Source organism: Physeter macrocephalus, chromosome 1 (genome assembly GCF_002837175.3).
Source record: "Physeter macrocephalus isolate SW-GA chromosome 1, ASM283717v5, whole genome shotgun sequence".
NCBI lineage: Eukaryota > Metazoa > Chordata > Mammalia > Artiodactyla > Physeteridae > Physeter > Physeter macrocephalus.
In genome coordinates this window covers 94,583,675-94,611,529 of record NC_041214.2, presented here as the reverse complement: position 1 = coordinate 94,611,529, position 27,855 = coordinate 94,583,675, and the positions used below count along the sequence as shown (strand labels likewise).

Below are 27,855 nucleotides of genomic sequence, written 5' to 3'. Positions count from 1 at the left end.
TAAGTAAGGCTGAGGATGGGATTCAGGACAAGGCAGGGCTCAAGCCAAGTAGGAAGCAGATATGGAGTCTTTCTGGCATTGGGTCCCGGTCGAGGTTGGGCAGAGGTGGGAAAGAGATTTTTGCTCTTTCTTATTCACATTTTACTCTCCTCTAAAACCAACTGAAATGGAGAGAAAAAGAATAGGTTGGAGAAAAATAACAAGTTGGCTGGGAAAGAAACTGTACTATTAAGTTGCATAGGACTTTGGTCAAAGTAGCATTCCTCCTTTGCATCCTATCCTCAGACCCACCTAGAAGGGTCCCAAGTCAGCAGAAAGCTTAGTCAGAAGGATTCCTCAGGCTTTACCATAATCCTAGCACATTTGATCAGATGGGTCAAATGTGAAATTATTTAATTTAGAAAACAATAATTTATTCTCTTGATTCAAGCTTATGGTGTTATAATATTCACATGATCTGTGATGATAAAGCTAATTTGAAGTTATTTCCTCAAGTAGAATTTTTATAGTAGCATACTTTCTGCTGAAAACTTAAGAAACTATATGTACATACTTATAGTCTACATGTGTTAGAAATTAATAGCAACTGCTGAAAAATGATTTCAATGCCTGTTAGAATTCAGCATTAAAAACAATTTAAAGTACTGTTCCATCACAGGTTGAAATGCCAAATAGACACTTCTTTCTAATTGGCTTGAAATGCATTTTTCTTTGAGCTAAGCTGTACATGCTGTGCTCATGTATAAGCACCTCCCCTTGCGTTTGACTTTTTCATAATGGAAATCTCTCTCTTTTTTTCCATTATTTATTGTTTGTGTAATTTAACCAGTTCTTCAAAATGGTATATTTTAAATGGAAATGGTTATATATTTTTTTCTTATTTTATAAGTAGTATATATACAGGTTAAAAAAAAAGTTAGAAAATTTGTAAGACTATAAACATGAAAAAAATTCTCTCTATAACCCTACTATCCAGAAATAATTGCTTTTATTATTGTGTATCCATCTGGGCATTTTTATGTGCCTAATTACACAGTCTTTAAAAACATAAAAATGTACTCCTAATGTACATACTGCTTTATAGTGTTCTTTTTTCTACTTTACTTTGGATCATAGACATTTTTGTTCGTTCATAAATATAGATTACATTGTCACTTTTAATAGCTGGATAAATTCCATTATGGATGGGCCTTTTTTTAAAAAACAATTTTTCTACTGATGGTGATTAAGTTTGTAATTTTTTTTTTTTAAGAGTCACATGAGTAGATTGGGAAGGGTTTCCATGGAGTGTTGTTTAGTCAAAAAAGCAAGATGCAAAAACGTATTTATAGTATGATTTCATGTTAGTCAAACGATAAAATAACACTATATTTGTGTATATTTGTGTCAGTGTAGAAAATAAGTGTGCAAAAAAATATGGAAGATATAATTCAAGGATACAACTGAGATATATACCCTAGATATTGGGTATATAGAGAAGGTACTGCTACAGGTGGATAAGGAAGAAAAAGGGATTGAGGTACGCAAACTCAAAAGCACAAGAAAACACTGCACTAAAACATTAAACCATGTGTGCTGTCATACTTATTGTTTAAGAAATTATGTGTAAGGGTGGGCATATGTTTAAGTGAATTTAAAAGTTTTTTTGTATTTAAAAACAGACAGAATGAAAAAAACAAAGGTGAAAATAATGGGTCCAAGGTTGATGCCTAATGACTCCAGGTATAACCATTTTTTAAAAATAAAATTGGCCATTAAAAAAAGTTTTTTACTCTTATAAATGAGACTTTATAAACATGTCTGCATATATCTTTGCACACTCATTGAATTATTTCCTACAATAAATTCCTAGGAGTACAATTGCTGGGGCAAAAGGGTATTTTAAGGGTTTGATATATATTGATAAGTTACCTGTTAGTTAGGTTGTACCTATTTGTATTTCCATCAACAGTTTATGAGAATGTCTGTTTCTTCACAACTTCATTGATGCTAGGTACTTTCAAACTTTTAAATCATTGCTTATGTTATATAATAAAATAGCATCTTGCTGTTTTAATTTACTTTTCTTAGATTACTAGGTATGTTCATTATCTTTTCATATGATTGTTAGAAGTTTTACTTTTTGTTTTCTGGAGTCCTTTACCCATTTCTCTGTGGCTATTTAACTGTCTTATTGATTCACAAGGGCATTTTATATAGAAAGACTGTTAAACTCTTTATCATATATGTTTCAAAACCTATTGATAGGTATAAAGTGATTGTATCAGGTTTTAATTTTTAAAATGATTTTCTGTTTTAGGGCAGAGCCATATACTTTTCCTCCTCCTTCCACTAAGTACCTCCCCATTCCTTCAATGTATACTGTGGGCACTCAGACTGATTATCGCGATGCCGAAGTTCAAACAGACCCGTATTCTCCAGAATACATAGTATGTCAGGATTCCATCCCTGAACTGCTGACCCTGGCTACTCTCACTTGGGGTGAGTTGGTAATTCTTTTGAATATTTGCAGATGACTGTCCTGATAACCACACATGCTATTGAGTTCTTGGAAATGACACACATAGAGGCAACTGTGGTTTAAAGTATTGCTATTTAAAGTGTCTTGCTCAGTAGAGCTACTTCATAGACTCATACATTTTCTGATAGATTTGTTCAAAGGTATTTACGCCCTTTTCACTGTAAGGAGGCTTATTGTCCTTTTCCCCTGAAGCTGAAGTTATATTTCGGCTTAATTTTGTGGTTACTTTACTAACAACTCCCCTCCCTCTTCTCAGTGTTTCTCCCAGTGAATCAGTTCTTTTTCACTGAGGCATTCATACTCCTTCTTTACACATAAACCTTTCTTGAGTGTATAATACTGAATGCGTATTCCAACATATGTAATAATATTATCTTTCTTTGCTAAAATATCTTGCAATTTATCAAGGCTCTCTTATATACTTTATTTGATGATTTGGATGATTTCTTTTGATATTATCTCTGAAATGCTAATATCTTCCAGGCTCAGAAATTCAATCTCAGAGTATAGAAATTCATTCCAGTCTAGGCCCTTATTATGTGAAACTATAAAAATAAATAAGAGAAGGGACCTTTAGAAACTATTAGGCATTAGCTTATTGAACTCACTTGATTGTCGCTGGGAAGCTGAGAACCAGAGAGGCTGACTCACTCTAAGGTCATGGAGATAGTTGGTACACTGTAATGATTTTTATTAAAATGAGATTACTTTTGTTTCCCCAATGTAATTAACTGCTGTGATCAACTCTGCATCACAGGCAAAGAAGATGTTCATATCTGAGTTCTAGTTTTGATTCTTGTTTCCTGGCCCACTTTATGAATCCAGATTAAACATTCTTGACACCCATACTTTAAACCAGAGGCTCTAATTACAGGCCTAGATGACAGGCTAAAAGTATGCTAAAATCTTTCCCTCTGCTCGGAGCACATAAAAAACATATTATAAAGATTAATAACCACACTTAAAAGCAAGGAAGAAAATTTCCATAGTCTGGAAGTGGAGACTTCTTCCTAAAAGAAAGAAATAGCTGGGAACCTGTGACAGTAAGCAGGGACTCTGAATGGTGGGGAGCAGATCTGAGTTACCTGCTTAAACTAAAGGAGACAAAAACTTTTCTCCTGCCCACAGATAGGACTGAAGCCCAGTGCCTGCCAGTCTAAGCCAAGTGCTCCTACCTGGGGCCTTGGGCTTTACCTCTTGGTGTGACAAGGGCTTAGCGTTGAGCTGCAGGAGGACCAGAACCAGGACATCTAAAACAAGAAATCTGGGCAGGGACTCAGAAGTGCTTCACTTGGTAAAAGACCTAATCTGGAGCCCTGCCACTGGCAGCTCTGGGGTTGAAGTATCAATAAAAACCTCCATGAGTTAGACCTACCTCCTCATTGGTGAGGCCCTGGGCAGAGGTTCAAATAGAGGCCCATATACTATTGATATATGTGTAGATATTTAAAAATTATAAATCAAGCCACTATCTGTTAGATAAAATACGTTCTATATTTTTCACAAATAAATCTTTCTAAATAGTTGAAAGGACAAATGTACATTTAAAATTCTTAGACTCTTTGGGATTGCATGCTGGAATGTGGCAGCAATGGGAGAGGCTGCCTAGTGGCCTGCCCTTTTCTCTGGCTCTGTTCAACATCACAAGGGGCCTGTCATGCATGTATATGATTGCCCCACCTTGCTTCTCCATTTTCTGTTTACACATCCTTGGCTATGCCTTGGGTTTAAGGGTGAGCAAACAGCAGCATACAGTCTGCCCTCAGGAGTCTGAATCCTGGGAAGAGGCCCATGTAGATTTTGGAAGTGGGCTTGGGGCCACTTATGCATGGAATTCCAGGCTCTCTAAGAGCAGGAGTACTCCAGGTGGGCATTTTGTAGTATTATCTTTAAAGTGCTGTGGGAAAATAATTCCAAATCTAGAATTCTTATACCAGCCAAACAGTTATTCAGGAGTGAAGGTGAAATAAGGACACTTTCATAGGATAGGACATTTCATAGGTCTATCTCATAGGATATTGTAAAGATTAATTCAAATTCATTTATGTAATGTGCTTAGACCAGTGCTTAGTATGTAAATAAGCATTCTGTACATGTTAGCTATTAATCTGAAAGGAAGAACAAAAGGACATACTTCAACAAGAAGAAAAATAAGCCCCAAAGGAAGAAGCAGTGTTTAAGAATATGATAAGCAGAATAAGAGAAAAATATGTAATTAAAAATGTAAAGTGTTGAGTTTTAAAAAATGATACTTAAAAAAAAAAAAGAATGAAGCAAGTACTAAAACTCTAGATCAGGATTGGCAAACTATGGTCCATAGGCCAGTTTGGCCTATTGCCTTTTTATATATGGCCTGCAAGTTAAGGATGATTTTTTACATTTAAAAATGGATGAAAAAAACCTATTTTGTGACATGTGAAAATGATATGAAATTAAAATTCCAGTGACCCTAAAAAGGTTTTATTGGAATACAGCCAAACTTATTTGTTACGTAGTGTCCTGCCTGCTTTTGCACTGCCATGCAGAATTGAGTAACTGAAAGAGACTGTGCAGCCCACAAAGCCTCATATATTTACTCACTGGCCTTTCACAGAGAAAGTTTGATGACCTCTGCTCTAGATCAGTCCTTTTCAGACTTTTGCATGAATAAGAATCATCTGGTGAGCTTGTTAAAACACTGATTCCTGGCCCTGTCCCAGAGATTCTGATTTACTAGGTTTGAGAAAGGGTGGAGAATTGCATTTCTACCAGGCTCTCAGATGCTGCTGCTACTGCTGGTTTAAGAACCACACTGAGTACTGGAGTTAAGAAGAAATAAGAATAAAGCATGCAAAAATTCTATTTTCTTTTGGAGAGAGAGCAATATTAATTAGCTTTAGACTTTATTAGAAAACTATGAGTGGAAATTTCTAGGTTAAAAAATTTATTTGTAACCTCTGGAAAAAAGAGAAGAAATATATCGTTTCACAATTGGCAAAGGGGAAAAAGAGGAAATAACAATAGAAATGGGGGAAAACACAAAGAAAAAACACGATTAATAGAAAATACATAGTATAGTGTAGGGAAAATGTTCAAATATTTTAATAATCAAAATATATAATAAAAGTGACTTAAACTTGCCTATTAAAAAATTCTGGGATTGAATTCTTTAAAACCCAGCAAAAACAGCTTACTATTTATAAAATAGCATTATAACTTTGAAAATAAAGGAGTGGAAAAGATACTGAAAGCTGACCCAAAGAAAGCTGGTGTAACAATGTTAATATTAGACCAAAGTTAATCAGAAAACAGTAAAAGGGATAATGAAGAACATGAAATAGTTATAAAAGGAAAAACCCACCAGAAGTTATATCTGTTATGAATTTGAATTTACTCTGCATAGACTCAAAATATAAAGCAAAATTGATTGAATCACAAGGAGAAATGGACAAATTCCTATTCACAGTGGAACATTTTTTAATGTTCCTCTTTCAGATTAAGCTATCAAAAGTTAGGATTTAGGTGATTTGAACAAGATGATTAATGTATTTCACATAAAAGAGTTTGCATGTGGTAAGCCATGGCGACACCTGCTGTAGATCTGATTATGCATTAAGAAACTGAATGTGGAAATAACTTGGCTGTAGCATTTCAAGGAAATAATTATGGTTCTGGGCTCCTTTGAACTGGCAGATTTCTCACTCCACATTTATAGTCATTTGATTGATGAGAAAGATGCCACTATATTCAGTGGGAAAAAGGAGGTCTTTTCAATAAATGTTGATGAAACAATTAGATACCCATGTGCAAAAGTGAACTTTGATTCTGATTTCTACCTCCAGGCAGTACTGGGAAAAACAAACAAACAAACAAAAAAAACCAACGTGTGTGTGTGTGTGTAAATTGATAACCTGATTCTAAAATTAATATGGAAATGTGAAAGGGTCAAAAGTAGCCAAGGCAAATGTGAAGAAACAGAACAGTATACACTATGAGATACAAAGACTTACTTTAAAGCTGCAGTAATTACACAGTGTGGTATATTCTCAAAGGTACACAAATAGATCATTGTTACAGAATAGGGAGTCCAGAAATTAACCCACAAGTAGATATCATCTGACTTAAGACAAAGATGATACTACAGTACACTAGAAAAAAAATGATCTTTTCAATAAATGGTGCTGAGTCAATTAGATAGTCATCTTGAGAACAGTGACTCGATTACTAGTTCACACCATAAACTGAACCAATCCCAGATGTCTAAATGTGAAAGGTGAAACAAAAATTTAGAAGGAAACATAAGAAAATATTTTCATGATCTTGGTTAGGCACACATTTTATTAAATAGAACAAAAAATGGTAACCATAAAGGGAAAATTAAGAAATTAGATCACATTAAAATTAAGAACCTCTGTTCACCAAAATACATTAAGATAGTGAAAAGGCAAACCACATATTGGGAGAAGATATTTGCAATACCTACATATGACAGAAGACTCATATCTAGAACACATAAAGAAACCCTACAAGTCAACAAGAAAAAGACGACCCAAAAGAAAAGTTAGCAAATGATGTGAGCAGTCAGTTGATAAAACGGGTTTTCAAATGGCCAATCAACATATGAAACAGTGTTCAACCTGATTAGTCATCAGGGAAATGCAAATTAAAATCTCAGTTTGATACTACAGACATACCAGAATAGCTAATGTTAAAAAGATTGATATTACTTAGTGATGATAAGGATTTGAAGCAAAGAGAATTTCATATACTGCATGTATATATTGCAACCATTCTTTGGAAACTGGTAGTATCTTCTAAAGCTGGCGCAACACCTACAACCCAGGAACGTCATCCCTCACTATATACCCAAGAAAAGTGAGTACTTAGCTCTACTGTAAGAAATGCAGGGCTTCCCTGGTGGCGCAGTGGTTGAGAGTCCGCCTGCCAATGCAGGGGACACGGGTTCGTGCCCCGGTCCGGGAGGATCCCACATGCTGCGGAGTGGCTGGGCCCGTGAGCCATGGCCGCTGAGCCTGTGCGTCCGGAGCCTGTGCTCCGCAACGGGAGAGGCCACAACAGTGAGAGGCCCGCGTCACACACACACACACACACAAATTGACTTGAATAAAGGTAATTAAAAAAAAAAAAAGAAATGCATATATGATTTTCACCAAGAGACAAGTGCAAGAATGTTCATAGCAGCACTATTCATAGTAACTCTGAACTGAAAACAACCCAGATGTCCATCAACCATAGAATGGATGAATAACCTGTAGTATGATCACACAGTGGAATACTATATAGTAACGAGAATGAAAGTACAGCTACACATAACCACATGTGTGAATCTCACATACATATTGCTGAGCAAAAGAAGTAAGACACTAAAGAGTACCTACGTTTTGATTTCATTTATATAAAGCTCAAAACCTATCATAACTAAATTAATATGTTAGGAATCAGGCTGGTGGCTATCCTTGAGACAAGTAGAGACTGGGAGGGAGTATGATGGGCAATCTAGGGTTCTGGTAAATTCTGTTCCTTGATCTGAGTGCTGGTTATTTGGGATGTTCCTTTGTGTACCTTTCTGTGTATATATTATACATTAGTAGAATGTTTGCATAAAAATAAGTGAAAAATAATGACACAGTAAAAGGCTGACACCGAAAGCACTAAGAAAAAAATTGAGCGCTATGTGCCAAGAACTGTTCCAAGTGCTTTATGTTTTTAACATATTTAATCTTCACAAGTTAAGTAAATAATAAATTTTAAATCAGAAACCAATAAGAAACCTTAAAAAGGCAAAAGAAATGGTCATTACGATCATAAATTTTTTGGATAAAGATTAATAATATACTGAAACTTCTTGTGGGAAACATCAAGACCAAAGACAGAAGTTGCAAATAAAGAGTATTAGAATTGGAAGAGGGACATACTATAGCCTAAACAATTTAGGGACTATAAGAGAACACTATGCATCACTTTTGCCCTACATTTAAAAACTAAGATTATATTAGTTTCAGGTATACAGCATAGTGAATTTTTAATAGATTATACTGCATTTAAAGTTATTACAAAATAATGGCTGTATGTCCATGTGCTGTATAATATATCATCGTTGCTTATCTATTTTATACATAGTAGTTTGTATCTCTTAATCCCGTACCCCTGTCTCGCCCTCCCACCCCTTCCCTATCCTCATTGGTATCCACTAGTTTGTTTCTGCATCTGTGAGGTTGTTTCTGTTTTGTTACATACGCTTCTTTGTTTTATTTTTTAGATTCCACATGTAAGTGATAATGTACACTATGTCTTTCTCTGTGTGGCTTATTTCACTGAGGATAATATGCTCTAGGTCCATCTATGTTGTTGCAAATGGCAGAAATTTATTCCTTTTTTATGGCTGAGTAAATTCCATTGTATATATACACCACATCTTCTTAATCCATTCACCTGTTGATGGATTCTTGGGTTGCTTCCATATCTTGGCTACTGTAAGTAATGCTGCTATGAACATTGGGGTGCATGTATCTTTTCAAGTTAGTGTTTTGGGGTTGTTTTTTTGGGGGGGGATATATACCCAGGAGTGGAATTGCTGCATCATATGGTAGTTCTATTTTTAGTTTTTTGAGGAACCTCCTGTTTTCCATAGTGGCTGCATCAATTTTAATTTCTACCAGCAGTGTACAAGGGTTCCCATTTCTCTACATCCTTTGCAATGTTTGTTATTTGTAGACTTTTTGGTGATAGCCATTCTGACAGGTGTGAGGTGACATCTGATTGTGGTCTACATTTCTCTGATGATTAGTGATGCTAAGCATCTTTTCATGTGCCTGTTGGTCATCTGTATGTCTTCTTTGGAAAAATGTCTCTTCAGCTCGTTTGTCCATTTTTTAATTGGGTTGTTTGGTTTTTTACATGTTGAGTTGTATGAGCTGTTTATATATTTTGATATTAACCACTTGTCAGTTATATCACTTGCAAGTATTTTCTCCCTTTCAGTAGGTTTTTTCATTTTGTCAATGATTTCCTTTGCTGTGCAAAAGCTTTTGAGTTTAATTAGGTCCCATTTGTTTATTTTTGCTTTTGTTTCCTTTGCCTTAGGAGACAGATCCAGAAGAATATGGCTATGATTCATGTCAGAGTGTTCTGCCTATGTTTTCTTCTAGGAATTTTATGGTTTCAGGTCTTACACTTAGGTCTTTAGTCCATTTTGAGTTTATTTTGTATACGTTGTGAGAGAATGTTCTAATTTCATTCTTTTACATGTATCTGTCTCGTTTTCCCAGTACCATTTATTGAAGAGACTGTATTTTCTCCATTGTATATTCTTGCCTCCTTTGTCATAGATTAATTGATCATAGGAGTATGAGTTTATTTCTGAGTTCTCTATTCTGTTCCATTGATCTCTATATCTGTTTTTGTGTCAGTACCGTGTTGTTTTCATTACTGTAGCTTTGTAGTATAGTCTGAAGTCAGGGAGCTTGATACATCCAGCTTTGTTCTTTTTTCTCAAATTACTTTGGCAATTTGGAGTCTTTTGTGGTTTCATATGAATTTTAGGATTATTTGTTCTAGTTCTGTTGAAATGTCATGGGTATTTTGTTAGAGATTGAATTAAATCTGTAGATTGCTTTGGATGGTATTCTGATTGTGGTCTACATTTCTCTGATGATTAGTGATGCTAAGCATCTTTTCATGTGCCTGTTGGTCATCTGTATGTCTTCTTTGGAAAAATGTCTCTTCAGCTCGTTTGTCCATTTTTTAATTGGGTTGTTTGGTTTTTTACATGTTGAGTTGTATGAGCTGTTTATATATTTTGATATTAACCACTTGTCAGTTATATCACTTGCAAGTATTTTCTCCCTTTCAGTAGGTTTTTTCATTTTGTCAATGATTTCCTTTGCTGTGCAAAAGCTTTTGAGTTTAATTAGGTCCCATTTGTTTATTTTTGCTTTTGTTTCCTTTGCCTTAGGAGACAGATCCAGAAGAATATGGCTATGATTCATGTCAGAGTGTTCTGCCTATGTTTTCTTCTAGGAATTTTATGGTTTCAGGTCTTACACTTAGGTCTTTAGTCCATTTTGAGTTTATTTTGTATACGTTGTGAGAGAATGTTCTAATTTCATTCTTTTACATGTATCTGTCTCGTTTTCCCAGTACCATTTATTGAAGAGACTGTATTTTCTCCATTGTATATTCTTGCCTCCTTTGTCATAGATTAATTGATCATAGGAGTATGAGTTTATTTCTGAGTTCTCTATTCTGTTCCATTGATCTCTATATCTGTTTTTGTGTCAGTACCGTGTTGTTTTCATTACTGTAGCTTTGTAGTATAGTCTGAAGTCAGGGAGCTTGATACATCCAGCTTTGTTCTTTTTTCTCAAATTACTTTGGCAATTTGGAGTCTTTTGTGGTTTCATATGAATTTTAGGATTATTTGTTCTAGTTCTGTTGAAATGTCATGGGTATTTTGTTAGAGATTGAATTAAATCTGTAGATTGCTTTGGGTGGTATGGACATTTTAACAATATTAATTCTTCCAATCCAAAACACAGGATATTTTTCCATTTCTTGGTATCATTTCTAAATTCCTTCATCAATGTTTTATAGTTTTTAGAGTATAGGTCTCTCACCTCCTTGGTTAAGTTTATTCTTAGTATTTTACTCTTTTTGATGGGATTCTTTTCTGTTTTGCTTTCTCTTTCTGATAGTTCATTGTTAGTATATAGAAAAGTAAAAGATTTCTGTATAGTAATCTTGTATCCTGCAACTTTGCTGAATTCATTTTTAGTTCTAATACCTTTTTGGGTATTAGACTTTGGGTTTTCTATATATAGTATCATGTCATACACAAAGAGTGATAGTTTTACTTCTTCCCTTCTAATTTGGATGCATTTTTTTTCTTGTCTGATTGCTGTGACTAGAACTTCCAATACTACATTAAATAGAAGTGGTGAGAGTGGGCATCCTTGTCATTTTCTTATTTTAGAGTAAAGACTGAAAGCTTTTCACCTTTGAGTATGATGTTAGCTGTGAGTTTTTCATAAATGACCTTTATTATGCTGAGATATGTTCCTTCTATACCAATGTCAATGATAATTTTTATCATGAATGGATTTTGAATTTTGTCAAATGCTTTTTCTGTATCTATTGAAATGATTATGTGATTTTTCTCCTTCCTTTTGTTACTGTGGTGTATCGCGTTGATTGGTTTCCAAATACTGAACCATCCTTGCATCCCTCAAATAAATCTCACTTGATCATGGTGTATGATCCTTTTTATATATTGTTGGATTCAGTTTGCTAATATTTTGTTGAGGATTATTGTATCTATATTCATCAAAGATATTGGCCTGTAATCTTCTTTTTTTGCAGTGTCTTTGTCTGGTTTTGATATCAGGGCAGTGGTAGTCTCACAGAATGAATTTGGGAGTGTTTCATTCTCTTCAAGTGTTTGGATTAATCTGAGAAGGATATTGTTAGCTCTTCTTTATATGTTTGGTAAAATTCCCCTGTGCAGATGACTGGTCCCAGATTTTTGTTTGGTAGGAGTTTTTTTTTTGTTTTTGTTTTTTTTTTGTGGTATGCGGGCCTCCCTCCGTTGTGGCCTCTCCCATTACGGTGGCCAGGCTCCCTCCGTTGTGGCCTCTCCCATTGCGGAGGACAGGCTCCGGACACGCAGGCTCAGCGGCCATGGCTCACGGGCCCAGCCGCCCCGCGGCACGCGGGATCCTCCCAGACCGGGGCGCGAACCCGGTTCCCCTGCGTCGGCAGGCGGACGCGCAACCACTGCGCCACCAGGGAAGCCCTGGTAGGAGTTTTTAAAATTACAAATTCAATTTCACTACTAGTGATCTGGCTGTTGAGATGATCTTTTTCTTCCTCATTCAGTCTTGGAAGTTTGTATGTTTCTAGAAATTTCTCCATTTCTTCTAGGCTGTCCAATTAGTTGGCTTATAACTGTTAGTAGTACTTTGTTATGAGTTTGTAAAGCTCTGTGTTATTGGTTGTTACTTCTTCTCTTTTGCTTCTTGTTTTGTTTACCTGGGTCCTCTCTCTTTTCTTGTTAGCCTGGCTAAAGTTTTATCAATTTTGTTTATCTTTCCAAAGAACCAGTTCTTGGTTTCATTGATCTTTTCTAATTTTTTTTTGCTCTATTTATTTCCTCTCTGATTTTTATTATTTCCTTCCTTCTGCTGACTTTGGGCTTCACTCTTTCTAATTCCTTTAGGTGGTAGGTTAGGTGGTTTATTTGAGGTTTTTCTTGTTTCTTGAGGAAGACCTGTATTGCTACAAAATTCCCTTCTAGAACTGCTTTTGCTGCATCCCATAAATTTTTGGAAGGTTGTGTTTCCATTTTCATTTGTCAGGATATTTTCTGATTTTCTCTTTGATTTCTTCATTGATCCTTTGGTTTTTAGTAGCATGTTGTTTAGTCTCTACATGTGTGTGCTTTTCCCATTTTTCTTGCCATAATTGATTTTTAGTTTCATACTGTTGTGGTCAGAAAAAATGCTTGATATAATTTCTATTCTCTTAGATTTGTTGAGACTTGTTTTATGGCCTAGTATGTGATCTATCCTGGAGAATATTCCATATGCACTTGAAAAGAATGTGTATTCTGCTGTTTTTGGATGGATGTCCTGTAGATATCCATTAAGTCCAACGTATGGTCTATTGTATCATTTAAGACCACTAATGCCTTATTGATTTTCTATCTGGATGATCTGTCCACAGATATAAGTAGGGTGTTAAAGTCCTCTACTATTATTATATTACTGTCAATTTCTCCCTTTTGTCTGTTAATATTTGATTTATATATTTAGGTGCTCCAGTACTAGGTGCATATATGTTAACGAGTATATTATCCTCTCTTCTATTGATCTCTTTATCATTATATAATGCCCTTCTTTGTCTTTCTTTATAGCCTTTGTTTTAAAGTATATTTTATCTGATATGAGTATTGCTACCCTCGTTTTCTTGTCATTTCTGTTTCATGAAATATCTTTTTCCATCCTCTCACTTTCAGTCTCTGTGTGTATTTAGTTCTGAAGTGAGTCTTTTGTAAGCCGCCTAGAGATGGGTCTTGCGTTTTTAAAAATCCATTCAGCCACCCTATGTCTTTTGATTGGAGCATTTAGTTCATTGACATTTAAAGTAATTGTTGATAGTTATTTACTTATTGCCATTTTGTTACTTGTTTTCTGGTTGCTTTTGTAGGTCTTTCCTGTTCTTTTCTTCTTCTTTTAGTTTCTTTTTCTTCCTTTGTGGTTTGATGATTTTCTTTACTAGTATGCTTATGTTCCTTTCCTCTCCATTTCTGTGTATCTGTTGTAGGTTTTTGATTTGTGGTTACCATGGAATTCCTATATTATGACCTATAACTACATCTACTTGTTTTAAATGGTAGTAATTTAAGTTCACACCCATTCAAAATATCTACCTTTTTACTCCCCTCCTCCACATAGATTCTTACCTTTTATTATAGCCTTTTCTTTCCACTTACAGAAGACCCTTTAACATTTCTTTTAGGGTAGGTTTAGTATTGATGAGCTCCATTAGTTTTTTGCTTGTCTGAGAACTTCTTTATCTCCCCTTCAATTCTAAATGATAATCCTGCTGGATAGAGTATCCTAGGTTGCAGATTTTTCTCTTTTAGCACTTTGAGTATATCATGTCACTCTCTCTGGCCTGCAGAGTCTCTGCAGAGACATCAGCTGATAGCCTTATGAGTATTCCCTTGTAAATGACTCTTTGTTTTTTTCTTGCTGCCTTCAGAATTCTCTCTTTAATTTTTACCATTTTCATTATGATTTATCTTGATGTGGGTCTGTTTTGGTTCATCTTGTTTGGAACTTTCTTTGCTTCCTGTACTTGGATATTTGTTACCTTCTTCAGGTTCCAGAAGTTTTCAGTCATAATTTCTTCAAATACATTTCACAACCTTTCTCTCTCTTCTCCTTCTGAAACCCCTATAATGGGAATGTTGGTACACTTGATGTTATCCCAGAGATCTCTTAAACTGTTCTCATTTTTTAAAGTTTGTTTTTCTTTTTACTGCACTGATTGGGTGATTTCCATTATTCCATCTTCCAGATCACTTATGCATTCTTCTTTATCACTTAGTTGCTATTCATTCCTTCTAGTGTGTTTTTTTTAAGACAAGCTTTTATTCATCTTCTTTTTTATTAATTAATTAATTTTTTAAAATTTATTTATTTTTGGCTGTGTTGGGTCTTTGTTGCTGCATGCAGGCTTTCTCTAGTTGTGGTGAGTGGGGGCTACTCTTAGTTGTGGTGCACAGTCTTCTCATTTCAGTGGCTTCTCATTGTGGAGCACAGGCTCTAGGCACACAGGCTTCAGTAGTTGTGGCTTGTGGGCTCTAGAGCGCAGACTCAGTAGTTGTGGTGCACAGGCTTAGTTGCTCCATGGCATGTGGGATCTTCCCAGACCAGGGCTTGAACCCATGTCCCCTGCATTGGCAGGTGGATTCTTAACCACTGAGCCACCAGGGAAGTCCCCCTTCTAGTGTGTTTTTGATGTCAGTTATTGTATTCTTCAGTTCTGACTGGTTCTTTTTTTTTTTTTTTTGTGGTATGTGGGTCTCTCACTGCTGTGGCCTGTCCCGTTGTGGAGCACAGGCTCCGGACGTGCAGGCTCAGCGGCCATGACTTACGGGCCCAGCCGCTCCACGGCATGTGGGATCCTCCCAGACCAGGGCACAAACCCGCGTCCCCTGCATCGGCAGGTGGACTCTCAACCACTGCGCCACCAGGGAAGCGCATAACTGGTGTTTTTTTATATTTTCTAGTTCCTTGTTAAAATTCTCACTCTGCTCATCTATTCTTTTCCCTAATTCAGCTCGCATTCTTATTACTAATGCTTTGGATTTTTTATCTTATAAATTGTTTATTTCTGTTTCATTATTTTTTCCAGGGTTTTTTTTCTTGCTCTTTCAATTGAGATGCAGTCCTGTGTCTTTTCATGTTGCTTAATTTTCTCTGTCTCTATGAATTTAGGTGAAATAGTTACCTACAGCGATCTTTAATGGGTGGGCTTATGTACAAGTGTCCCTATATAGTCTGCATGTGCCCAGTGCCTTTGGTGGGAGAGCTAGATTTGACGTGAACAGAAGTCATTTGTTTACTCAGGGTGTGCTGGCAGCTGTCAACTTGGTAGGAGGTAGGGTTAGAGATGGAGGGGGTAGGGCCATAGCCAGGTGTGAGGCAGGCCTTCCTCTCTGCTCAGTGGCCATCACTGCCCTATTGGGGCAGGGTCATCTCCCAAGTTGCTGGAGCAGAAACCCTAGGTTCAGCAATCAAATCTTGTAGTATTTTATTTATTTATTTATTTATTTTTATATAAACACCATTGAATTGTACACTTTATTATTTATTTATTTATTTATTTATTTATGGCTGTGTTGGGTCTTCGTTGCTGTGCACGGACTTTCTCTAGTTGCAGTGAGCGGGGGCTACAGTTTGTTGCGGTGTGCGGGCTTCTCATTGTCGTGGCTTCTCTTGTTGCGGAGTACGGGCTCTAGGTGCACGGTCTTCAGTAGTTGTGGCACGTGGGCTCAGTAGTTGTGGCTTGCGGGCTCTAGAGCGCAGGCTCAGTAGTTGTGGCACACGGGCTTAGTTGCTCCACGGCATGTGGGATATTCCCGGACCAGGGCTCGAACCTGTGTCCCCTGCATTGGCAGGTGGATTCTTAACCACTGTGCCACCAGGGAAGCCCTCTTGTAGTATTTTGAAAAGATGACTTATCATAACTGAATGGGTTAATTGTACAAATTCAAGTTTAGTACAATATTAGAAAACTAACTAATGCATTTTACCATTTTAACAGAAAATGTCAGAAAAATGCTTCTATAGGTGCAGGAAAAGTACTGTTTGATAACATTCAACATGCATTCATGTTATAAACTCTAAATAAGCTGAGATCAGAAGGAAATTTGAGTAACTTAATAAAGGTTATCTTCGATAAACATAATACTAAAGGTGAGACTTGAGAAGCTTTACCCTTAAAATAAAGAAAAAGACAGTGATTCCTTTATTACCACTATTATTTAGCAATGCAGAGAAGATCCTAGCCCAGAGCTTATTAAACTAGGCTATGACCCATCACCCCCAGGGACATTTGGAAACCTGGGTGGCATTTTTGTATGTAATAATGATGAGACAAATGGGTTGGGTTTGGGGGAGGTAGGCTGGCATGGATACTAAACATCCTGCCCTGCATGGGGCAGTTTCATCCAACAATTAATTGTTTGCCCAATATGATAATAATAGCATCCTGATAGAGAAATAATTGAGTCAGTGCAGTAAGATAAGAAGAATTAGGTATGAGGACTAGAAAGAAGAAGCAAAACTATATTTGCAGACAGTGTACTCATATAGAAAAATCAAATGAAATAAATTATCAGAACTAAGAACCTCAGTTTAACAAGGTATCCTATTATGAAACCAACATACAAATATCAGTAATTTTTGTATGTATGAGCAAGATGTAATTAGAAATATTATTGAAAAATTATATTTTTAATAGCAACAAATAACAAAGTCCCAGGAAAGCACTTAATAAAACATGCACAAGGCATTTATGGAGAAAAATATAAATTGTTCCTTAAGCACATACACAAAGATTTGACAAAAAAAGAAGAATATCATGTTTATAAATGGGAAGACTCATGCTTGAATAAGTATTATTTCTCTCACAAGTATTTTATGTCTTCAAGCAATTCTAATCCAAATCTCTACTCGCAGTATAACCATGTATGTAAATCAGCATCTTTTCTCTTCCCAGAAATCATACAAAAGCAACAAGCTCAACTCCAAAAGAACAACTCCCAAGAACAAATTCCATTCTCAGTGAAACTCACATATATATGAGTCTTTGAACCACTAAATACTTGTAAGGACTGTGAAAAGCAGCTGAGATTAGGTAGCATGGACTGTGGAAGAGGGTCAGGAGAATCTCAGAAAGCTTGAGAAAAAATATGCGTTGTGGAGGCAAATTTGGCAATATTCAGAAATATTTTAAATGATTGTATTTTGTGATTAGTTGCTAGGCTCTAGATCCTTCTAAGGTTCCTAGAGAAATTCATACATGGCCATAATGAGACCAGTGTTAGATGTTTGTTGCAGCATTATTATGTGTAATCAAAAAATTAGAACCAATCTAAATGTCAATTTGAGCAGATAGCTTAAATTGTGGTAGAGTCCTACAATGGAAGAATGAAATTACGTCTATATATCAGCATGGCCAGATTCCCAAAACAAAGCTGAATAAAAAAGCAAGTAACAGAATATTTATAGTAAAATATCACATATGTAAATATTAAATTAAAAATAGTACTATATTTTGTTTATAGTTCTTTTTCCTAGCTTTATTTAGACATAATTGACATGTAACATTGTGTAAGTTTAAGATGTACTACATGATGATTTGGTACACATATATATTGCAAAATGATGACCACAATAAGGTTAGTTAACACATCCATCACCCCACATATTAACTGTGTGTGTGTGTGTGTGTGTGTGTGTGTGTGTGTGGTGAGAACATTTAAGATTCACTCTTAGCAACTTTTAAGTATACAGTACAGTTTTGTCAAGTGTAGTCAGCATGCTGTACATTAGCTCTCCAGAATTTATTCATCTTATAACTGAAAGCTTGTACCCTTTGACCACTTTCACCCATTTCTCCCACAACTTTGCCCCTGGCAACTACCAGTGTACTCTCTGTTTCTATGATTTCAGTTTTTTAGATTCCAGATATAATGAGATTATACAGTATTTATCTGTTTCTGACTGACTTATTTTGCTTAGCATAATGCCCTCAAGTTTCATCCATGTTATCACAAATGGCAGGATTCTCTTCTTTTTTTGTGACTGAATATATATATATCACTTTATATATATCACTTTATCCATTCATCTGCCAATAGACACTTCAGCTGTTTCCACATCTTGACTATTGTAAATAATGCTGCAACGAACACGGGGTGCAGATACCTCTTTGATGTAGTGATTTCATTTCCTTCAGCTATATACCCAGAAGGGAAATTGCTAGATCATATGGTAGTTCTATTTTTAATTTTTTGAGAAACCTCTGTGGAATTCTTATGGAACTATTTGCCATAATGACTGTACCAATTTACATTCCCCCCAACAGTGCACAAGGGTTTCCTTTTCTCCACATCCTTGCCAGCACTTGTTATTGCTTGTCTTTATTTTATTTTATTTTTGGGGGGGGGTAAGAAGGAGATTTATTAATATCCTTTGTAAAGAGGTTGCAGGAAAATGGGGCTTGAAGAGGGTGGTCATGTTCCAGGTCTTGGGTGAGTTCCTGGGACAGGCCGCCAAGTGAGGGTCCTTGGCTTCGCACAAGAAAGAATTAAACCATAGTAAAATGAAAGCAGAGATACACATTCCATAGGCAGAATGCAGTCCATCTTGGAAGAGAAGAGTGTCCTCTCTCTTCTTTTTGATAACAGCCATTCTAACAGGCATGAGATGATATCTCACTGTAGTTTTGATTTGCAATTCCCTGATGATTAGTGATGTTGAACACCTTTTCATGTACCTGTTAGCCATCTCTATATCTTTTTTGGGAAAATGTCTATTCAGGTCTTTTTCCCATTTTAAAATCACATTGTTTTTTGTTTTGAGTAATATTTGTTCCTAATATATTTAGAATATAACCCCTTATCAGATATATGGTTTGCAAATGTTTTTGCCCATTTCATAGGTTGCTTTTTCATTTTGTTGATTGTTTCTTTTGCTGTGTAGAAGATTTTTGGTTTGATGTAGTCCAACTTGTTTATTTTTGTTTTTGTTTCTTGTGCTTTTGGTGTCATATCCAAAATATCATTGCCAAGACTAATATCAAGGAGCTTTTCCCTTATCTTTTCTTCTAAGCGTTTTTTTTTGTTTTTGTTTTTTTTTTTTTTGGTACGTGGGCTTCTCACTGTTGTGGCCTCTCCCGTTGCGGAGCACAGGCTCCAGATGTGCTGGCTCAGCAGCCATGGCTCATGGGCCTAGCCGCTGCATGGCATGTGGGATCTTCCCGGACCGGGGCACGAACCCATGTCCCCTGCATCGGCAGGCAGACTCTCAACCACTGCGCCACCAGGGAAGCCCTCTTCTAAGCATTTTACTTTTAAGTCTTTAATCCATTTCAAGTTAATTTTTGTGAAAAATGTAAGATAAGGGTCCAGTTTCATTCTTCTGCATGTGAATACCCAGTTTTCCCAGCACCACTATGAAGAGACTGTCTTTTCCCTATTGACTATTTTTGACTCCCTTGTCAAATATTAGTTGACTACACATGCATGGGTTTACTTCTGGCTCTTTATTCTGTTCCATTGCTCTGTGTGTCTGTTTTTATGCCAGTACTATACTGTTCTGATTACTGTAGCTTTGTAATATAGTTTGAAATCAGGAAGTGTGTTTCTTCCAATTTTGTTCTTTCTTAACATTGCTTTGGCTATATGGGTCTTTTATGGTTACATATAAATTTTAGGGTTGTTTTTGCTATTTCTGTGAAAAACACCGCTGGACTCTTGATAGGGATGTATCTATGGATGGCTTTGGGTAGTAGGGGCATTTTAAAAATATTAGTTCTTCCAATCCATGAACATGGGATATATATATTTTTTTACTTGTGTCTCCTTCAATTTTTTTCATCAATGTTTTAATAGTTTTCACTGTATAGATCTTTCACCTCCTTGGTTAAATTTATTCCTAAGAATTTTATTGTTTTTGATACTATTGTAAATGGAATAGTTTTATTTCTTTTATAGATATTGTTAGTGTGTATAAATACAACTGATTTTCATGTATTGATTTTGTATCCTGCAACTTTATTTATTCTAACAGTTTTTTGATAGAGTCTTTAGAGTTTTCTCTACATAAGATCATGTCATTTGCAAACGGAGATGATTTTACTTCTTCCTTTCTGATTTGCATGCCTTTTTATTTCTTTTCTTTTTTTTTTTTTTTGCTTGATTTCTCTGGCTAGGGCTTCCAGTATTATGTAAATAGGAGTGGTAAGAGAGTGCACCATTTTCTTTTTCCTGATCTTAGAGGAAAAGCTTTCAGCCTTTCACTGTTGAGTGTGATATTAGCTGTGGGCTTGTCTGTATAGTTCATGTTTGTTTCATATTTGTTTTTATTAGAGAGGGAGTATAGTGTAATACATAGACCATAAAGGTCAGATTGCCATTTGCAAATTCTGAGTTTCACCATGTACTAACTATGACCTTTCTGCAAGTTATTTTGATATTTCTTTGTATTTCAAAATATGGATTTTTCCAATATAGGACATTCCAAGGTGTGATTATTTCATAATCACCTGATATCTTCAAATACTTTCTAGCATCTTACATGTAACTAAAATGTCTTCTGGCTGAATTGTTAACAAGAGACAGTGCAGGGCAGATAATAAACTCTGAGGCACATCTGGAGATGTATCCTGATATCATTTCATCCTGTCATAACCCTTGAATTTAAAGAGGACAGGAACTGAAAGGGAGTAAATTAAATACTGGTAGGTACATGAGTTTGTCTGTGTGTTTCTAAAGTGTTCTGCTTCATCTTCCAGGTCGAGGTCTCCCAGCAGGACAAGCTGAGGTAGAGATGATAGAACGTGCCCGGGAGAAGCGTGCTTGGGAAGCCACTCTCCCTGCTCTGAGTGACACCTCCCAGTTTGAGAAGAGGAGGAGGATGATGAATGCCATGGAGAGGAAGGAGTGGGCCTTCAGAGAGCAGGAGATCGAAAAGTAGGTTCTTAATCACCCAGATAATTGCTTCTGCACAGATGGGATTAATGTTAATACTTTTAACCTATAGAGCGTTTTCCCAAATGTATGGGTTTAAAAGCAATCCTTAATCTTTAGAGTTAGGAAATTGGGCTTCACAAGCAATAGCTCTATAATTTTCTCTCCAATAATATAAAAATGTATAATGCCTTCTTTGTGTGTGTAGTTCAGTGTGGAACCCAAATTTAAACAATTCCTCAAGGCATCTCTGATTCTTCTCTTCCCTTTTCTCTTTAGGGTCTTACCTAGAATCCCACTGATTTCTGCAAAATGTCTTTCAAACTCTCCCTTTCTGTTCATTCCCAGTGCCATGGTCCCTAGACTTTGGCCCTCTTCCTATCCATCAAACAGCCTCCTGGCTGACCCCATCTCTTTTTCCCTGGTACTGGATTCACCGTCAGTACACGTTGGGTTCTAGCTATAGCCAATGAGGTATTTTTCTGTTTAAAAGACAAACAGTGGAAGTTTTCAATTAAGAGATGAGCTCATAGTACATAAGTAATAATATGCTAAGTTATTTCTGGTTGAATTTTCAGTCATTTTAACTGATGTATTTTCAGTAATGAAGTTGTCTCTGGAATATGTAGAAATGATGAGGACCAAAAAATTACAGCTCCCTAGCAAGAAGGAAAGGAAGGGAAGTTTGAGGGTGCCATTTGTTCCAGGCTGTGCTGAGGTACTTCATTGCTCACAGCAGTACTACCAAGCCCCTGACAGTGTGCTTACACACAAGCAAGCTAGGGACCAATAGAGTTACGGGTTCAGTGTGGTTCTGAATTCAAAATATGTTTATGTTTTTGCAACACCTTCTGATTAACCCTGAATGCAGACTGTGATGTTTGGTAAAAGCTTGCAATTTAATAGAAAATAGTGTTTGGGGCAGAGTAGGTGTCACATACCCAATCCTGTCTGCAGAAATTTAAATTTATTGCTGCAATTTGAAGAGGAATATTCTTGTCAGAAGGACATTAAGAATAGTAAAAATGTATCTGGCCAGAATGAAGATATCACCTGAGAACATGAGTACTTTGGTTAAACTGAGGTTAATTTTAATAAATATATTTTGAGTCCCTCCTCAGGACTGGAAACAGGAAACTGCTTTACCCTGACAGAGCTCCTTATAGACCATCGGAACAGGGGGTGAGGGGTGGAAGGGGGGCAGGTGGGTGGGGATGGAGTGAAAGACCTTCAAACCAATAACTCGCAGGCAGGATCTTCAGGTGATGTGCTGCTCTATACACAAAGAGCTAGGGGAACCCAGGCAGGAGAACAGTTAGTTCTGTTTGAGATGGGTAGATATTTGGGAAAATTACTGAGATGAGGTAGCTTCTGAGCTGTATGTAGAAGGATGAGTAAAAAGCTATCAGGTAGATGATAATATCGATGATGATGATGGTGATAGACATGATGATGATATTCATAAAGCATTCAACACTTACAGAGTGCTTATTTCATGCTTGAGCTAAGTTCTAAGCCAGTAGTTCTCAGAGTGTGGTCCACAGAGAGTAGCATCAGCACCTACCTGGGAACTTATTAGAAATGCAAATTCTCAGGTTCCATCCCAGACCTACTGAATCAGAGGGTGGGGCACAGCAATTTGTGTCATAGCAAGTCCTCCAGGTTATCTGATGTATGCTCAAGTTTGAGAACTACTGTTCTAGCATGTTGTGTACATTCACTCATTTAACGTTCACAACAACCTTAGGGGATGGATACTATTATTACGTCCATTTTATGACTGAAGAGGCTGAGGTAAGTGATGAAGTTGAGAATTGAACCTAGGATTTCCAACTCTAGAAAGAAAGGGGACTGTTGGTGTGTGCTTATTTTTAAAAACGCCTACCTCCCTGTATTTACTTGTCACTGTTTCCCTACCCTCCCATATATATTCACTTTGAGAACCTCCACCAGTATAACATGTTTGCTCTGTCTCTAGTCCTTTTGAGTAGAATATTCAGCTCTCTCTGCTGAGGCCGCACTTCTCCCTTGTCAATGTGGCAAATCTCAACCCTTGTTTATCCTCAAGTGCTGAGTTAATGGCTCCTGAAGGAAGGCTTCCCCACCATCCCCCTCCTTCCCTTTGATCAACTGGGAATAGTGCTAGAAGAGGCGCTCTGCCATTTCTTCTCCCACAGAAGTCTTTTCATTCTTTTGGCCTGGTATGTATCTCCCTGTGTTGTAAATGTTGGTTTATATGTCTTCTCCACTAGAACAGTGCTTCTTGAGACAATGTATTTTATCTTGTTCACCATTGTTTATTCCCTGCCTGGCATAAATATTTGACAAATGAGTGACTGAATAAATACTGTGTAAATTTTTAAGTAAAATATTCAAATCTCCATTTTAGAAAGGAAAATCTTGACCGCTGTGTGGAACAAAGATTGGAAGGAGGAAAGACTAGACTAACAAACCAGAGTCCAAGTCAGGAGAGAGATGACAAAGACATGGGCTAGGGAACAGATGTAAGAAGTGTTGTAGAGAAGGAATCATTAGAGGAGGGAAGAAGGTAAGAGAAGGGGTAGATTTCTGGGGGAATAAAATGAGTGCGGTTTTTTTGAGGTTGTCAGGGGATATAGCTGGAGATTCAAGTAGATAGAAGTTCTAGTTCAGAAATACCTGGGCTGAAGTACAAATTTTGAAGTCATATGTACACATAAGCAAGGTAGTCCTGGGAGAACAAGGTGAAGGTGAGGGGAAGGGAAGCGAAGAATAATTATCTATATGTGTCAGCTACTGGCATTTTCACATTCACCACTTAAGGCTGCATGCCACAACCACATTTTCTCTCACTCCTCCTATTACTTAACTCTCCAGCAATACCAGTCGACCTGGAACTATACACAAACATTCTGCTGTTCACTTAGGCCCATCTGCCTGGAGAACCCTTTTTTACCCCATCTACCTAGCAAACTCTTTTTTGTCCTTCAGAACTACACCCATACGTATTCCTCTTATACAGAGGCTCACTATTGAGTTGCCACCCCAAACCCCCAATTCATTTGTCACACTTTTGCCAGAGTGGTCTTTTTAAGATACATGAATATGATACCAGCCCAAAGAGAAGCTTCTGTTTATGGCAAGTGTTCCCTTTCTCTGTAGTAGAGCACCCCGTTTGAGAGATTGTAGACTGCTTTATGTTTTGTGATTCACTTGAAGACTGCAGGAGATTCGCCTGGAAGTTCTAAAAGAGCTGCTGAAGAAGCGTGATGAGAATCAAAATGAAGTAAACATGGCGTGCTTGAATGCCCAGTGGTCTAAACTGCAGGAGGTGAAGGAGGCAAAGTTGGCACAGATTCAACGCACACATGTATCAGGTGATGGTGCAGTATGAACCGTGAAGAGAATGGAAAAGTTGGCTCTGCTTTGGGTCTTTGACCAAACCTGATTTAACTGTGATATAATTCTTTTTTGGTCCTAGTGTTAATAGATAAGGAACAGGAGATGAGTTATTTCTCCAAAGTAGAAGGGTGGAGGAAAATTCCTCACTAAGAAAATCAAGTAATGATGTTCTAACAGGTAGTCAAGTTGCTGACATTATGGGGTGTGTGTGTGATTGTGTGGGTAGGTGTTGGGCTCCGCATATTCATGGGCTGAGGCCCTGGATAGAGAGCCCTGTTTCTCAACCTTTTTTTCATTGTTTCCACTAAAAAAGACATTCAGACATCTTTTTTCCAATTCATCCCCCTGTCATGAAATTTTAATACCACAGGTATACTGTATATCTGTTTATGTACTATAAATATATGTGTACTTTATACATAAAAACAGAAGTCAGTGGAGGATTAAGAATAAATTAAAAATTTTAATTAAAATTTAAATTAAGAAAATTTAACGTATTAGCATTTAGCTTTATTTGCTATATTTGCTGAGTGACTTTTAATATAATTAATTTACTTATAAAAATTGTAATGCATTGCTTATATATGCAAATTAGCAATTTATACACATAATAATAGCAATGTAATCACATTAAAAATTATTCAAAATATTTTTCCTAGCAAAACAATTACAAAAAATTAATTCCTTAAAAGTTATTTTTAGTGAACTTTTTTTTTTTTTTTTTTTTTTTTTTTGCGGTACGCGGGGCCTCTCAGTGTTGTGGCCTCTCCCGTTACGGAGCACAGGCTCTGGACGCGCAGGCCCAGCGGCCACGGCTCACGGGCCCAGCCGCTCCGCGGCACGTGGGATCCTCCCAGACCGGGGCGCGAACCTGGTTCCCCTGCATCGGCAGGCGGACGCGCAACCACTGCGCCACCAGGGAAGCCCTTTAGTGAACTTTTAAACTTTTTCTTGATGTGAGAAAATAACTTTTAACTTAACTAGCTGCACCTATGCATTTAGATACTGCCAACATTTTTTCTTTTCAATAGTTGACATAACTAGTGATGGGTTGACTTACTTTCTCTTTTTTTTTTTTACTCCTCCTGTCCCTCTCTCTTGCCCTCTGGGATCACCTTCCCAAATAAACTACCTGTACACATGCCTTTGTCTCAGGTTCTGCCTTTGGGGGAACCCAGGCTAAGGCACAACTCAAATGTCACTTCCTCAGGGGAGACCTTCAAGGACCCCCATGCCCAGATAAGTCAGGTTCCTGTTATCTGTTCTCACTGTTATATGCCCCTGAATTTTTTTGTGTGTGTGAGAAAATGAATTTTTACTTAACTAGGTGCTAGGTATGCATTTAGATGTGGTCAACAGTTTTTTCTTTTCAGTACTAGATATAACCAATGATGGGTTGACTAATTTTTATACATAACTATTAAAATGTAAACTATTTTTATGTAATTATGAAATCCCAAGTCACACACAGAAGCACTGAGGATCAAATATAAATAACATCCAAAAGGCAGCAGTGGCAAATGCAACCACCTCTTTCAATTGTGACTTCAAAATCTCATAATATTGTTTTATACTCATTGAGAGTGCATGATGTAGAGCCTTCAAAAGGGGATGGGTCTGTGATGGGTTTGAAAGAAAAGGAACAGGTGGAAGTAGTAAGCCTGACTCCTTAGATGAGTAAACTCCTATTGTGTACAGCTGAGACTGCCAAACAATTCTGAAATCTATAAGCTTGGATATATTCTGATTTATTCTGGTGTTAGCCAAGATGGACAGAAATTTTTGAAGAACCTGTAGTCTTCCTTCCCTTTTAATTATTCTCTTAGGAGAGAATAATTCCCTCAGTCTCTATTGAACATGTATTTTTCAGTTACTTTGAGTTTCTTTCATTCATTTGACAAACTTTCATTGAATACCTCTTTCTGGCCCAGAGCTTAGAATGCAGTTATAAAAGATTTTTGATGAGTACCAATTGAGAACACTAGCTGATTCAGCTTCTGTCATGGCCACATGTCTCATGACAGTCTGGATCACACAGATGTCAGATCTGTGTTTTAAGTGTTCTGGCTGTAGTGAGTGATCATAATGAAATTTATTCAGTTCAGTAGCCTTCCTGTGAATAAAACTATGGTTTACTAGTCTGCATTTGGACCATTCAGAACAATATTTTGGAGATAGTCATGGAGGTATGTTTTATTTTAGCAATCAGAAAACTTTTGGGAAAGGGAAAGAATATAGAAGGGAAGTTGGAGAGAAGAAATATCATCAAGGATTATTCTGATTATGCATCACAGGTCTATGGACCTCTATCTCGCCTTGGTCGTTTCACAGACAACAACTCAGAGGACTTTGTAGTAAAAAACCACTATCTCAACACCTATGAAGGTAAGCAATTCACATAATTACAATTCTAGTATAAGAGGATTATCTTAGAAATATAAACATATTAAATATAGCAATTTAGATTAAAAGCTAATCAAAAATTAAAATATTTGCAAGAAACAGCAATTACATGTTTAGTATTATTAATAATATGAGTTCATAGAAGCCAATAAAAACTGCTAAGACCCAAATAAATAAATGGATACACTATGCAACAATTTATTAAGGAGTAAAGTCAGTAAACTACTAAACATTTAAAAATGTTTAATGTCAGTAAAATCAAAGTTTTGCAAAAAATGAAATAGAAAAAAATTTTATACCAGATTTGTGAAGCAAACAAGAAATATATAATGAAATCGGCTCTTTATGAAGAAATGCCAGAAAACTAGTGGGCAAGCGGATGGATAGTAGGGGATAAATTAGTGGAGAGGGTTATACCTGTTATAAAGTCCAAGAGAGGCTTTTTAAAATTATTTAAATTTCAGTTGAGAGGTTGGAGTATCACATGGCCAAGATCATGAGTTGATGGTCACACAGTTGAACTTGCACCTCTGGGTGACCATCTCCAGAGCTGAATATGATAACCTGGTGTACATCCACTTTAGAATGGTGGTGCCATGTTTCATATGATCATTAATTTTCTGTCTATTATTGTGGAATGTTACATTTTTGTAAGGCAATGTTTTCATTTTAGAATGCATTTCTTATTTTATAATCTAAGTCATCAAGAATATAAGTTAGGGCTTCCCTGGTGGCGCAGTGGTTGAGAGTCCGCCTGCCGATGCAGGGGACACAGGTTCGTGCCCCG

The 27,855-nt window shown here is 36.7% G+C and overlaps 1 protein-coding gene across 9 annotated transcripts in view; it reads left to right on the top strand.

Annotated features, from left to right (window-relative positions):
• CFAP91 (cilia and flagella associated protein 91) overlaps positions 1-27,855 on the top strand; it is a 153,659-nt gene that overhangs the window by 46,433 nt on the left and 79,371 nt on the right. For all 9 annotated transcript variants that reach the window (XR_008617499.1, XM_024120311.3, XM_024120310.3 and 6 more), the window contains 4 exons: positions 2,300-2,481; positions 21,110-21,287; positions 24,483-24,640; positions 26,868-27,050. Coding sequence is in view for 8 of the 9 variants with exons in the window: in XM_024120311.3 (XP_023976079.1) it covers positions 2,300-2,481; positions 21,110-21,287; positions 24,483-24,640; positions 26,868-27,050 (701 nt within the window). In the remaining variant the exon portion in view is untranslated. The remainder of the gene's footprint in view (positions 1-2,299; positions 2,482-21,109; positions 21,288-24,482; positions 24,641-26,867; positions 27,051-27,855) is intronic.